This window comes from Heterodontus francisci, chromosome 1 (assembly GCF_036365525.1).
Source record: "Heterodontus francisci isolate sHetFra1 chromosome 1, sHetFra1.hap1, whole genome shotgun sequence".
NCBI classification, from domain to species: domain Eukaryota; kingdom Metazoa; phylum Chordata; class Chondrichthyes; order Heterodontiformes; family Heterodontidae; genus Heterodontus; species Heterodontus francisci.
Window position 1 is genome coordinate 136,963,863 of NC_090371.1, and position 15,175 is coordinate 136,979,037.

At 44.0% G+C, this 15,175-nt stretch overlaps 1 protein-coding gene across 1 annotated transcript in view; it reads right to left on the reverse strand.

Annotated features, from left to right (window-relative positions):
- The window catches only part of chrna9a (cholinergic receptor, nicotinic, alpha 9a), a 56,472-nt gene that overhangs the window by 15,216 nt on the left and 26,081 nt on the right, over positions 1–15,175 (reverse strand). Inside the window, exon 4 of the mRNA XM_068008589.1 lies at positions 7,598–8,130. Coding sequence (XP_067864690.1) covers positions 7,598–8,130 — 533 coding nt within the window. The remainder of the gene's footprint in view (positions 1–7,597; positions 8,131–15,175) is intronic.

A 15,175-nucleotide genomic window follows, 5' to 3' on the forward strand; every position in this document is an offset into this window, starting at 1 on the left:
AGAGAGATACAGCACTGAAACAGGCCCTTCGGCCCCCCGAGTCTGTGCCAACCATCAACCACCCATTTATACTAATCCTACATTAATCCCATATTTCCTACCACATCCCCACCTTCCCTCAATTCTCCTACTACCCACATACACTAGGGGCAATTTACAATGGCCAATTTACCTATTAACCTGCAAGTCATTGGCTGTGGGAGGAAACCGGAGCACCCGACGGAAACCCACGTGGTCACAGGGAGAACTTGCAAACACCGGCAGGCAGTACCCAGAACCGAACATGGGTTTCTGGAGCTGTGAGGCTGCGGTGCTAACCACTGCGCCACTGTGCCGCCCAGAGTCCTTCAGGACATCTTCGTGGAACATGGGATTCCAGATGAAATATTCAGACAACGGACCACAGTTCGCGAATGAATGTTTTATGCAGTTTGCCATGCAGTTTTGGTCTCCTTACCTAAGGAAAGATATACTTACCATGGAGGGAGTGCAACGAAGGTTCACCTAACTAATTCCTGGGATGGAGGGATTTTCCTATGAGGAAAGATTAAATAGACTGAGCCTTGATTCCCTGGAGTTTAGAAGAATGAGAGATGATGTCATTCAAACATACAAAATTCTTACAGGGCTCGACAGGGTTGATGCAGGAAGGATGTTTCCCTTCACTGGGGAGTCTCGAACCAGGGGACACAGTCTCAGAATAAGGGCCGGACTATTGAGGACTGAAATGAGAAGGAAGTTCTTCATACAGAGGGTGGTGAATCTTTGGAATTCTCTGCCCCAGAGGGATGTGGAAGGGCAGTCGTTATTCTGTTCACGACTGAGATCAGTAGATTTCTACATATTAAAAACATTAAGGGTTACAGGGATAGTACAAAAAAATGGTGTTGAAGTAGAAGATGAGCCATGATCTCACTGAATGGCGGAGCGAGTTCGAAGGGCTAAATGGCGTACTCCTACTTCTTATGTTCTTAGACAAAAAGGAAATTGCGAAAATGTTTCCACGTATACAAAGGTTTCATTTCAGATTAATGTACACATATGACACAATATACATCCAAGGGAAGTTCCAATTGTCAGGCACTGCGTTATCGAAGGCAACGGTAGATCATCCAACACAGAAGAAATGAAGTTCATATGTGACATTGAATCATATTCGCAACACACAGCCCCACCTGCCAGCACACAGATTGGCCTGCCAGCACACAGAAGTTGCAAGAAATATGACAAGCACAGAAGAATTACAAAAAAAGTGCTTGCAGCATCTTACGAGCTCACCGAGGTATCCGCAGTCCAATGGTGATGGAGAACAAGGGGTGTGAATTACAGGGTCAAGGATGTCACAGCGCGGCTACAGGACATTCTTCTGGGGGAGAGTGAACAGCCAGAGGTCCACATTGGTGCAGAGGGAGAGCATCAGATTTCTGAGGCATTGGGACCGGGACTAACCTCATTGCAGGGAGATTTGCTATTGCTGCTGGGGAGGGTTTGAACTAGAAAGCAGGGGGTTGGGAACCTGAGAGGGAGCTCAGACTGGAGGGAAGCAAAACTGGTAACAGGAAGTAGAAAAGTAGTAAGTGAAATGAGAAGGCAGACGAAATGAAGGCAAACATCAAATAGGATCAAAATGAGGAATAACGTTAAGACAAAGTTAAGGGCACTCTATCTGAATGCACACAGCATTCGCAACAAGGTAGATGATTTGAAGGCAAAAATAGAGGTAAATAGGTATGACTTAATTGCCATTATGGAGATGTGGTTACAGGGTGACCAGGATTAGGAACTGAATTTTCAGGGATATATTTGTCATTTAGGAAGGATAGGCAGAGGGGAAAAGGAGGTGGGGTAGTGCTGTTAATAAGGGACGAGATCAGCACATTAATGAGAGAGGATCTTAGATCGAAGGAGCAAGATGTAGAATCAGTTTGGGTGGAGCTAAGAAACAGCAAGGGGCAGCAGACATTGGTGGAAGTTGTTTATAGCCACCAAACAATAGTGGTAATGTTGGGCATGGTATAAATCAGAACATTAGAGCTGCATGTAGCACGGGCAATACAGTGATAATGGGTGGCGTCAATTTACATATAGACTAATGTCATGCAGGCCCCCACCTGCCAAGAATGAGGCACATTAATTTTGCCACATGGACATTAAACTTCAAATTGTTGCTGGGAAGAAGAGAAGGCCTGTTACAGGAATTGCCAGGCCTCTGCCAGAAAGACATTTTTGCAGATTAGCAGACAGTGTTGGAACAAAGGAGCTGTCCCCTGCTCCCAATATACAGAACAGACGTGGTTAGACCAGTTTAGTGACATGACTAACTGGCTGTTGGAGAGTTTGAACTGAGAGTTTTAAATTGGAGAAACAGTGTTTGAGGTCAGGAAGCTCTTGGCTCCTGGATTGAGAATATCTCTCTCCTGTCTGCTCCCATCTCTTTCTCACCAACTTCAGAATCCATTGAAGACACATGAACCCCAAGAGAGAAAGGTCTCCTACAGTGAACAAGGTTTAAGAATAATACTGGGCCCCAACGAAAAGCAAGAATTACCTACTAGCAGGGACTCTACAGTGAGCTCAAAGAACCGTAATAACTCTTCAGATATTGCCTCAAACCTTTCCACTTTATTTTTTCTTCTGCTCTTTTCTGTCCCTATCTGCATGTGTGCCGCGTATGCATGCTCATATGCACACATTGTGTATCCGTAGGCGTTAACCGAATTAGAGTTTAAGTTTAAGTTTTAATAAATTTCACTTCTTTAAACCTAAGAAAACCTGTTTGTGCTCGTTTCTTTGCCTTAGAATTAGAAAGCGGTGAACCAAAGGGGAGCTCAAAACACAGTGTGTTTAAAATCAAATCCTGTTATAGGAAGACCAGGTGGAGGCTGAGCAGAACCCCTAGACCTCTTTCGCACCTGGTCGTAACACTAAGTAAACCTAATTAGCACTAATGCTGTAGAGGGTGACATCCTAGAGTGTGTACGAGATGGGTTTCTGGAGCAGTATGTTGAGGAACCAACTAGGGATCGGGCTATTTTATATTTAGTATTATGTAATAAGAGCTAATTGATAACCTTGCTGTCGAGCCATTAGGAAATAGTGACCACAATATGATAGAATTTTACATTAAGTTTGAAAGAGGTATAGTTCATTCTGAAACGTGGGTCTTAAATCTGAACAAAGGAAACTATGAAGATATGAGGAGCAAGTTGGCTACGGTGGATTTGGAAAATACATTGAAAGATTTGCGGTAGACAGGCAATGGCTAGTATTTAAAGAAGTATTACATGGTCTACAAAAAATATACATTCCTCTAAGACACAAAAACCCAACACGAAATGTGAATCAACCGTGGCGAAGAATAGAAGTTAAAAATTGCATTAGATCAAAGGAAGGTTGCCATAAAAACAGGTAAGCCCCAGGATTAGAATCCAGCAAAGGAGGACCAAGAAATTGATAAAGAAAGGGAAACAGAATATGAATGCAAGCTAGCTAGAAACATAAAGGCAGACTGTAAAATCTTCTTTAGGTATGTGAAAAAGAACAAATTAGCAAGGACAAATGTGGGTCCATTATAGTGGATACATGAGAGTTGTGGTGTAGAATGGGGAAATAGCGGAGAGACGAAACAATTACTTTGTGTCTGTCTTCACAGAGGAAGATACAGAAAATGTCCCAGAAATATTAGGGAACCATGGGACTTGTAAAAAATGAGGAACTGAGAGAAATTAGTATCAATAAAGAGGTAGTACTCAAAAAATTAACTGGACTGAAAGTTGATAAATCCCTTGGACCAGATGAGCTACATCCCAGAGTATTGAAGGAGGTGGCTATAGAGATAATAGATGCATTGGTGGTTATCTTTCAAAGTTCTATAGATTCTGGAAGGGTTCCTGCAGACTGGAAAGTAGCAAATGTAACCCCACTATTTAAGAAGGGAGCAAGAGAGAAAACTGAGAACTGCATACCTGTTATTTGATGTCAGTAGTAGGTAAAATGTTAGAATAGATTATAAAGGATGTGATAACTGGACACTTGGAAAATAATGACATGACTGGACAGAGTCAACATGGATTTCTGAAAAGGGAAATCATGTTTGACAAACCTGTTGTGAGTTTTCTGAAGATATTACTTGTAGCATAAAGGAAAACCAGTGGGTGTGGTGTATTTGGATTTTCAGAAGGCTTTTGATAAGGTCCCACACAAGTTACTGAACCAAATTATTTATTTATTTTATTTAGAGATACAGCACTGAAACAGGCCCTTCGGCCCACCGAGTCTGTGCCGACCAACAATCACCCATTTATATTAACCCTACAGTAATCCCATATTCCCTATCACCTCCCTACACTAGGGGCAATTTACAATGGCCAATTTACCTATCACCTGCAAGTCTTTTGGATGTGGGAGGAAACCGGAGCACCCGGCGAAAACCCACACAGACACAGGGAGAACTTGCAAACTCCGCACAGGCAGTACCCAGAATCGAACCCGGGTCCCTGGAGCTGTGAGGCTGCGGTGCTAACCACTGCGCCACTGTGCCGCCCATTAGTGCACATGGAATTGAGGGTAATATACTGCTACGAATTGAGAATGGGTTAACAGACAGAAAACAGAGTAGGAATAACGGGTCATTCTCAGGATGGCAGCATGTTACTAGTGGGGTAGCGCAAGGATCTATGTTTGGGCCACAGCTGTTCACAATCTATTAAAATGATTTGGATGTTGCCTGGGCTGGAGCATTTCAGCTATGAAGAGTGACTAAAAAGGATAGGGTTGTTTTCCTTGGAGCAGAGAAGGCTGAGGGGGGACATGACTGAGGTATACAAAATTATGAGGGGCATTGATAGATTAGATAGGAAGAAACTTTTTCCCTTAGCGGAGGGGTCAATAACCAGGGGGCATAGATTTAAGGTAAGGGGCAGGAGGTTTAGAGGGGATTTGAGGAAAAATGTTCTCACCCAGAGGGTCGTTGGAATCTGGAACGCACTGCCTGAAGAGGTGGTACAGGCAGGAACCATCACAACATTTAGGAAGTATTTAGATGAGCACTTGAAATGCCATAGCATACAAGGCTACGGGCTAAGTGCTGGAAAATGGGATTAGAATAGGTAGGTGCTTGATGGCTGCACAGACACGATGGGCCGAAGGGCCTGTTTCTGTGCTGTACGACTATGACCAAAAGTAATATTTCCAAATTGTGGTGACACAAAACTAGGTTAGAATGTATGTTGTGAGGAGGATGCAAGGAGGCTTCAAGGGGACCTGGGCAAGAACATGGCAGATGGAATAAAATGCAAATAAGTGTGAGGTGATCCACGTTGGTAGAAAAAACAGAAAGGCAGAGTATTTCTTAAATGGTGAGAGGTTGATGTCCAAAGGGACCTGGGTGTCCTTGTTCATGAGTCACTAAAAGCTAGTATGCAGGTGCAGCAAGCAATTAGGAAGACAAATGGTATGCTGGCCTTCATTGCAAGGGAATTTGAGTACAGGGGTGAAGATGTCTTGCTGCAATTGTATAGAGCCTTGGTGAGGCCGCACCTGGAGTATTGTGTGCAGTTTTGGTCTCCTTGTCTAAGGAAGGATATATTTGCCATTGAGGGAGTGCAGCAAAGGTTCACCAGACTAATTCCTGGGATGGCAGGATTGTCTTATGAGGAGAGATTGCAGAAACTGGGCCTGTATTCTGCAATGTTACGAATACAACAACACGCAACACTGGGAGGGGAGGGGTTAGGGTAAAAATAGAAGTGCGGGAAATGTAACAGACACAGTCGAGGGTCCTTTCAACCACAGTGGGGGGGAATCTTTGGTTGAGGGAAAAGGAAGACATATCGGAAGCACTGGTATGGAAGGTTGCATAGTCAGAATAGATGCAATGGAATCGGAGAAATAGGAGAATGGAATAGGAAGGGAAATGAAGTGTGAGGAAATGTAGACGAGGTAACTGTGGGAGTCAGTGTGTTTAAAGTGAATATTGGTTGATAGCCTATCCCTAGAAATGAAGACAGAGAAGTCAAGAAAGGGAACAGTCAGAGATGGGCCATATGAATGCAAGGTAAGGGTGAAAACTTCAAGCAAAGTTAATTAAATTTTCCAATTCAAGGCAAGAGCAGGAAATGGCATCGATACCGAAACGGTCATCAATTTTATGGAAAAAGAGGTAAGGGAGGGAACATGAGTAGGACTGGAACAAAGAATATTCCACATATCCCATGAAAAGGCAGGCACAGCTGGGACCCAAAGCAACATCTTTTATTTGGAGGAAGTGAGTAGAGTTACAGGAAAAGTTGTTAAATATGAGAACAATTTCAGCCAGGTAGAGCAGGGTGGTGGTGGTAGATGGGGGCTGGCTGGGCCTCCACACAAGGAAGAAACAGAGAGCCCTCAGACTGCCTTGATATATATTTGGCTGCATTTGCTGTCAATGCAGCCACTAGGTGGCGCTGCACTGGCACATGCACAAATGCAGCCTGTTCAACTAAAAAGTCACAGTCAGCTGCCAGGACTAAAGATGGCGCTGCTCAAATAATCACACAAAGGCAACGTAAACACATGGCAGCACACAATGGCCAGAGAGATTGGCTGGCTGGGGAATGGCCGGAGAGAGCGGGCAGGGGGGTGGGTGAGGGGAATGGCCAGAGAGAGCAGGCGGGAGGGTTGGGGGGGGGTCCGGAGCGAGCAGGCGGGGGTTGGGGGGGCCGGAGAGAGCCGGTGGAGTGGGGGGGGCCGGACAGAGCAGGCGGGGGGTGGGGGGCCGGCCAGACAGAGCGGGTGGTGGGGGTGGAGGGGGAGCCGGAGATTCGGTCGCTCCCTCCCTGCTCCCCCGGCTCTCTCCCCACACCCCGCTCTCTCCCCGCTTGCTCTCTCTCCCGCGTTATGCAATGGCGTCATCTGGGCATGCGTGTACCAGTCCTGGCAATTTACGTGATGACGTCATCTGCACATGCACCAACTGGTCCTGGCAGTGCAGAACACAGCGCACGCGCAGAGAGCAGGAGCCCGTTTGCGCATGTGCGCTGGTTGGCGCAGTCAGATGACGTCCCCACCGGTTGCGTTGTCAAGAATCTCTTTGTATATATTTTGTCAACTGCACTGAGGCAGGCAGTAAGTGCTTTTAATATAAAAGCCAATCTGAGTACATTTAATTGAAACAAGTGCAAAACAGGAATACGGTGACATTAAAAATTTGGAGGGTAATTTGCCTCAGGGCTTCACCCATACCACTGCTGTAACTCTAGCAGATGTTTGGCAGAAAACTCATTTAGGCACATAAACACTATTTCTGTCAAAATTACAGAAACAGAGAAGAAACCTCCAATGAGCATCATTCAGGTGGTGCAGATGTGAACAGCTATGTGTAGCTTCTGCTGCACAATAGCTAAAGAGGCCTATCTAGAAACAAATGTAATGATCACATAAGCAGGTCTAATTAAAAAATTTAAACTGCTAAAATTTTCTTTTAAAACAGGTAACAGTCTGGGTGGGGTGATGTATTTTGTCACAACATACATTATCGAAACTTTCCAAATTGCAACCCATAATTTTAAGCATAACCTTTCACTAAGAACTTTACTAATGTTCAAGGCTGGTCACTTACCAATCAGTGGAACACTTTCAGACGGAGGCATGCTTTCTGCAACCATCAGCTGAAACACAGTCAGTGCTAGGAGTACAGTCACACCAAGAGACACCTTTTCTCCAGAATCTGCTGGTAGATAAAATCCTAATGGTGCTAAGAATGAGATCATTACACATGGGATCAACAAGTTAAAAATGTAAAAGGAAGACCTCCTTTTGAGGATTAATGTGTACGTGACATCTGGGTATGGATCTGAACAACACCCATATGTTATTATATTTTTTGTTGCTGGCATTCCATGTACTTCCCATTCTACATTCTCCACAAAATCAGTCAGGTCTCCACTGTCGAGACCATTGGTGATGTCGACTTGATTTCCATTGTAGGTCCAAGAGCCAAAAGTAAGGTTGCATCTCTGATCATCAAATGGGAAGTAGGCCACATCCACTACACACGAACTCTTTGTAATCGCTGGTGAATCCCACGTAATCTGCCCATCATATCTTAACACCACATTAGTCTCCATGGATCCTGTAGACTCATCATCAGCTCTAAAATAACAAGTTACCAAAGCAACCACTGCAATCAGTTACAATAAGGGCTTAAGAAAATATTCAGTAATATCATCAATACAAATGATAACAGCCATCCAAAACCAAATTTTAACGACTGTACTTAAACTACTTTTTCCTTCTTTGATTTTCTGCCCTCCCTCATTCTGTCCTGAAGGCATTATTTCCTTGCTTGGCTACTGTTTCTTGAGCAAAGTCCACTGCTGAAACCTTGCCCACGGGGTCATTCTTCACAGGCACGTCTACAGAATGAAGCTTGTCAGGCTATTCAAACATCAGGAGCAACAGTCAAGCCTGATCCTTTTGCCTGATGTCCACACATGTGCCCTTCCCAGAGGTAACAAATGTACTCTTAGTTTCCACACCTAATTCAGGATGCTGAGGTCAGTGGCTGACTCAGCATAGATGAGGGATCAAATCTGGGGCCATCCTGGTCTGTATTGTTGAGCTACTTGGTGCCTTCCCTAACTGATCCAACCGTGAAACTACTTTTTAAATGAGGTTTTAATTTTCCTTCTTTTAAACAAGTACTGTAGATTTTCAAATTTACCACTGGCTGGTAATCCAGTTGAGTGGTTCAGCCGACCTTTACAGAACCAGTCTGATTTTCATTCTACTGATTTTAATACAGCGAAATTCAGGCAGGTTTTATGACGGCTGGGTAATCTTCTCTGCCACTTTACCACCCAGGCAGTGAAGACGAAAATGAACCAAATAACCTGTTCATCCACTGCTTGCCTCTACATATATTCCTTTTAGGAAAGAAAGATATTAAGCCTGAGAAAATCCTCCACAGGTTTCAGTATCTCTTCCACCACAATGGAATGCACTGATAAAATGAAGGCTGGATTGTTATCTTGTTAATTCCTCTGTTCAGGTTTATATGGATAAAAAGTTGTCTTGAACAACTTTTGGGCCCAGAATGGAGTCTGTGCCTCAGGCCTTATTTCAATAAGTTTGGTGAGTTGCCGACCACTATTATGTCTCCACAGGCAGCTCGCACATCTTGGTAAACAAATTTTGTGCCGCTTGCCTTGCCAGCAGTAGCGTCCAACTAAGTGCCGGGGTCAGCGGGAGAGAGGAAAGACAGTGGAAGTGGGCCATTCGCAGCTATCAGGTGTGCAGTGTAGCTGAGAGGAACACTACTGCCCCTCCGAACTCCACTAGTTTTAAAAAATAAGCAAACATTGTTTCAAAACATTGCTCCTAGGAAATATTACATCCTTATCAGAAGGGAAAAAAGGGGTAAGTTTTAATTGGGAGTATAATAATTACTTAGGAGCAAGACTTCAAGGGTTGTAATCCATCAGTCATGTGCTAGAACAGGGAAAAAGAGAGAGACAGGGACAGCAGGCTGGATTTTACCAGCCCTCTGAAGACAGGCTGGGAGACGGGTGGCTAATTAAACCAATAATAGGCCATTTAAGGGCCACTTCCTATCATCGCTGGCATTTTACTGGTGTTGGGACAGGCCCCGGCCACAAGGGGAAACTGTCAGGAAAACCATGGTGGCCTCCTAGTGGATTCTTTTGGGGGTGGGGGGTGGTCTTCCTTAATGTCTGCTCCATGGCCCACGGAGGTGCCCCTGGAGACAATGGACACTCCCATGGCTCTGACACCGCGGCTACAGGGTTCACCTCCCCAATCGCTGGGCCTACCTGCCCCCAGCCCTCTTGATTGGGCCGGCAGCTCTGCGAGGAGGGCCACCGTCCTCTACTGGATAACGATCCCAGTAGCAGCCTCTTAATTGGTCACCATCCGTAATATACTGCCTGGGGTCCCGCTGCCCGTCCGCCCAGGCTCACAACCCACTTTTGGTCCCAGTGGTGGGCCAAAAGTCTGGCCAACATGTGACTAAAGGAATGGTATCAGGAAGTGGGTTTCCATTTTACAGGGTATTGACAGCAGTTTTGGGAATGGGCTACATCTGGATACGAAGGGAGCTAATGAACTAGTAAAACAGAGAAATAGGGAAGTGAAGAGTCAGTTAAATTAGGAAGGATGGGACTCAGAGAAACAGCAAGTACAGAAGCTTTTAATGGATGAGGTAAGTATGCAAATTCAAGAAGAATTTAGTAAAAAGGATTGCATGAAGAAATAAAAAGGGGATGAAAAACAAATAAGCCACTTATAAGCAAGAAGACTTAAATAAACAAAAAGGATGTACCAGCTTGCACGAAAAAGAAAATCAAGAGGAAAGGAATATCTTTAAGGACAAAAAAAAAGCACATGTATTGCTATGCTGAGTTTGGGAATTAAACTGGAGTAATTATTCATAAGGTATAGATTTAATAGATAAAATAGAAATGTGGCTAATTACTGACTCATATTGGGTTATAATATCTGTAGAAGACACAAAATAGATAAGAAAGGATGTAAGAAGGATTGGTTAACGGACAGGAAGCAGAGAGCAGGGATAATCAGGGCATTTTCAAGTTGACAGGCTATAGCTAGTGGAGTGCCACAAGGATCAGTGTTTGGGCCTCAGCTATTTACAATCTATATTCATGACTTAGACGAAGAGACCAAGAGTATTGTATCTAAGTTTTCTGATAATACAAAGCTAGGTGGGGATGTAAGTTTTGAAGAGGGCAAAAAGAGGCTGCAAAGAGATATAGGCAGGTTAAGTGAGCAGATGTAGTATAATGAGGGGAAGTGTGAGGTTATTCACTTTGGTGGCAAGAAACTTCTAAATGTTGATGTTCAGAGACATGGATATACTCGTACAAGGAACACTGAAAGTTAGCATGCAGATACAGGAAGTAATTAGGAAGGCAAATGGCATGTTGGCTTTTATTGCAAGGGGATTGGAGTACAAGAATAAGGGTGCCTTGCTACAATTGTATAGGGCTTTGGTGAGTCCATACCTGGAGTACTGTGCATAGTTTTGACCTCCATATCTAAGGAATGATATACTTGCATTGGAGGCAGTGCAGCAAAGGTTCACTACATTGGTTCCTGGGATGAGAGACTCAGTAAATTGGGCTTATGCTCTCTGGAGTTTAGAAGAATGAGAGGTGATCTCATTGAAACATGCAAGATTCTGAAGCAGCTTGACAGGGTAGACACTAGGAGGACTTTTTTCCCCTGGCTGGTGAATCTAGAACACGGGGGCACAGTCTCAGGATAAGGGGTCGATCATTTAGGACTGAGATGAGGAGAAATTTCTTCACGTAGAGTGTGTGAATCTTGGGAATTCTTTACTCCAGAGGATTGTGGATGGTCCATTGTTGAGCATATTCAAGGCTGAGATGAGAGATTTTTGGTCTCTCCGGGAATCAAGGAATATGGGGAGCGGATAGGAAAGTGAGGTTGAGGCAGTAGGTCAACAATGATCTTACTGAATGGCAGAGTAGGCTTGAGGGGCTGTACGGTTTATTCCTGCTCCTATTTCTTATGTTCTTATGTAATATGTTTATACGCCAACAAGGAGAGAGTTGCTGCTAGATCTAGTAACAAATTTTTTTTACTCATTCATGGGATACGGGCGTCGCTGGCTAGGCCAGCATTTATTGTCCATCCCCAATTGCCCTTGAGAAGGTGGTGGTGAGCTGCCTTCTTTAACCGCTACAGTCCATGTGAGGTAGGTACACCCACGGTGCTATTAGCAAGGGAGTTCCAGGATATTGACCTAGCAACAGTGAAGGGACAGCAATACAGTTCCAGGTCAGGACGCTGAGTGACTTGGAGGGGAACTTGCAGGTGGTGGTGTTCCCATGCATTTGCTGCCCTTGTCCTTCTAGTTGGTACAGGTCGTGGGTTTGGAAGGTGCTGTCTATGGAGCCTTGGTGCGTTGCTGTAGTACATTTTGTAGATGGTACACACTCCTGCCACTGTGGTGGAGGGAGTGAATGTTTGTGGATGGGGTGCCAATCAAGCGGGCTGCTTTGTCCTGGATGGCATCGAGCTTCTTGAGTGTTATTGGAGCTACACCCATCCAGGCAAGTGGAGAGTATTCCATCACACTCCTGACTTGCGCCTTGTAGATGGTGGACAAGGTTTGGGGAGTCAGGAGGTAAGTTACTCGCCGCAGGATTCCTAGCCTCTGACCTGCTGTTGTAGCAAGAAGCAAGTAGATGAGTTAAAGTGACTGAGCACCTTTGCAGCAATGATGACAATGTAAGATTTAACAGTCCAAATAGAAAGGGAAAATGTTAGTACAAAAATAAGGGTATCAGATTGGAATAGCAGAGATTTTTGAAAGATAAAGAGTAGGTTTGTGTTAAAGTGGAAAGACAAATTGGCACACAGAACTATATATCAACATGGGATATTTTAAAAAAGATTACAAAGTTGCAGAATTAATATACAGCATTAAAAAATTCAGACTACTTCAAGTTTCATATTGCTGTAGGTAAGTAAAGTGGTTAAAAATGAGCTCAAATTGAAGAGGGCAAATGGGGCTTGTAAGTAATAAAAATGAGAGAATCAGGAAATAATGAAAGCAGTTAAATGAAGGATAAGGAAAGTGAGGAGAGTTGATGAGAGAATCACAAAAAACAATAGCATATTCTGTAAATATAATCAATAAAAATTAATTGTTAAATGTGAGCTGTGACCAGAGAGGAGAGAACACAGTAAGCAAAAATGGCAGAGATACTGAACAGCCTTGAACTGCACACACCCCTTTAATTTAAGCCATAATCCCAATTTTACTTAAAAGTATGCATAGATGCAAAACCAGTAGAACTAACATACTATCAATAAATAAATCATACCAACTACACACATGCTTGCTATAAAATCATTGCGTGAAAATGCAAATTGCTCACATGCACTTTGACAACATAACTGTTTTAAACAGGAACAGTGAAGTATAATTTAAGGAAATGGTTATATTAAGTTTACTGACAAGTATAATGATTATTTAGGGTGGGGTGAGGTAGAAGGTGGTGCCTCTACATCATTTAAAACCCCCAAAAACCTACTTTACACCGACCCTGTGACATGGCAAGCAAGGACCACCATTCAATAAGTCCTACCACAACAAAATCCTTCAATTGTGGATCAACTGATGGCTGTGAAGGCAGGCAAAAGGTTACAGCAGGCCCTTGTCCTCAATTATACAGGGTTGTCTGATCACTGAAACCAGGCAATGCCCCACCAAGACAATGTGGGGCCCGCTGTGCAAAAGACCGCCCACTCTAGAAGACACCACACACAGGCCCTTCCACAGATGGCAAATTGTCTCAAGCCCTTTGGTCATCAGCCAGTGGCAATGGGGGCAGGATCATGACACCTGGGAGCTTCTAGTCACAAGGTGACACAAAGGCGGCAGCTACCAATTAACCCCTCCACTCTTAATCGAGGCAGAAGGGTGGATCGGTATTTGTGGCTGTATCTGAGCTGCCCTCTTCAGGATTAGCTCTGCTCACCTCATTAGGGGAAGGGGCTAGAAAAGGTGCCCTAAAAATAGGCAATTTCACTCCAAACCCAGCAGGATCACCCATCTGTGATCGAAACTCACAAAGATAAACCAAGGATGCCCAGATATTGACATAGTAGACCTTAGCGAGAGCCAGAGAGCAGGTGAGGGACAAATCAAAGAACATGAAGGTGGTTATACTTTCTTCTGGAAAGGGAAAACAGAAGGCGGTGGCAGAATTCATGGAGTCAGCTTTAGCATCAAAATCAAACTCCATGAATCCCCCAGTTGGAATCAATGAGCGCCTTGTGACATTCAATCTTACGTTCCAAGGCAATCAATCTGCCACCCTCATCAGTGCTTATGCATCTACTTTGGACTTCGAAGACAAAGTGAAAGAAACCTTCTACTGCAACCTAGGTGCAACTTTGGCATCTGTATCATCACAGTCAAAAATCATACTTCTCGGTGATTTCAATGCCAAGGTGGGGGACAACCACGTTCTTTGGCTGAACATCACTGGAAAGCACTGAGTTGGAAAGTCCAATCCCAACAGTGTGCACCTCCTTACCTTGTGTGCTGAACACGATCTTGTGATCATTAACTCCCTTCCCCCCCGCAAAAACAAATGTTTCAATACATCTTGGCAACATCCAAGATCGAAGAACTGCACTTAATAGACTATGTGATAGTCAGGTCCAGGGATCGAAAAGATGTGCTCATTACACATGCTATGCTTACAGCCACTGAATGCTGGATAGACCACTGACTCTTTTGCTCAGTATTGGTGCTTGAGGAGGCCCCCAAAAGAAACTGACAACCACAACAAATACAGAGAAAATCTGATATTGCTGGCCTGTCAAATGGCACCAAGCTCATGGAATTTCAAGAACAAATCAATCGGAAACTACAGGAACAGATGGTCACACCATCAAGCAACATTCAAGATGACTGGCAATCATTGAAATCCATCACTCATACATGGCCATGATGATGGCATAGTGGTAATGTCACTAGACTAGTAATAGAGAGGCCCAAGCAAATGTCCTGGGGACACAGGTTCAAATCCCACCATGAGAGCTGGTGGAATTGAAATTCAATGAATTAATAAAAACTCTAATTAAAAGCTAGAATCAGTAAACAGTGCTATGTAACTATCATCGATTGTTGTAAAAACCCATCTGGTTCACTAATGGCCTTTAGGGAAGGAAATCCGCTGTCCTTATCTGATCTGGCCTACATGTGACTCCAGGCCCACAGCAAAGTGGTTGACTCTTAACTGCCCTCTGAAAAGGCCTAATAAGCCAGTTGTCAAGGGAAATTAGGGATTTGCAACAAATGCTGGTCTCGTCAGTGGCACCCACATCCCAAGAAAGAATATTTTTAAAAAACTTCAGACACACCTCTAAAAGACACTGAGACTGGTTTAATGAGAGCGATACAGAAATACGTACGCTCATCCACTATAAATGGACAGCATTCCAAACCTGGAAATAGGATCCAAACTCACAGAAAAGCTCGCCCACCAGACAGCCAAAGCTGAAGTTCAAAGAATAACGTGCGATTTGAAGAACAAATGGTGTACAGAGAAGGCTGAGGAAGATCTACTCCTCACTGACATGCTTGACACATGCCTTTTTCAAGGCAAAGAGATCTATG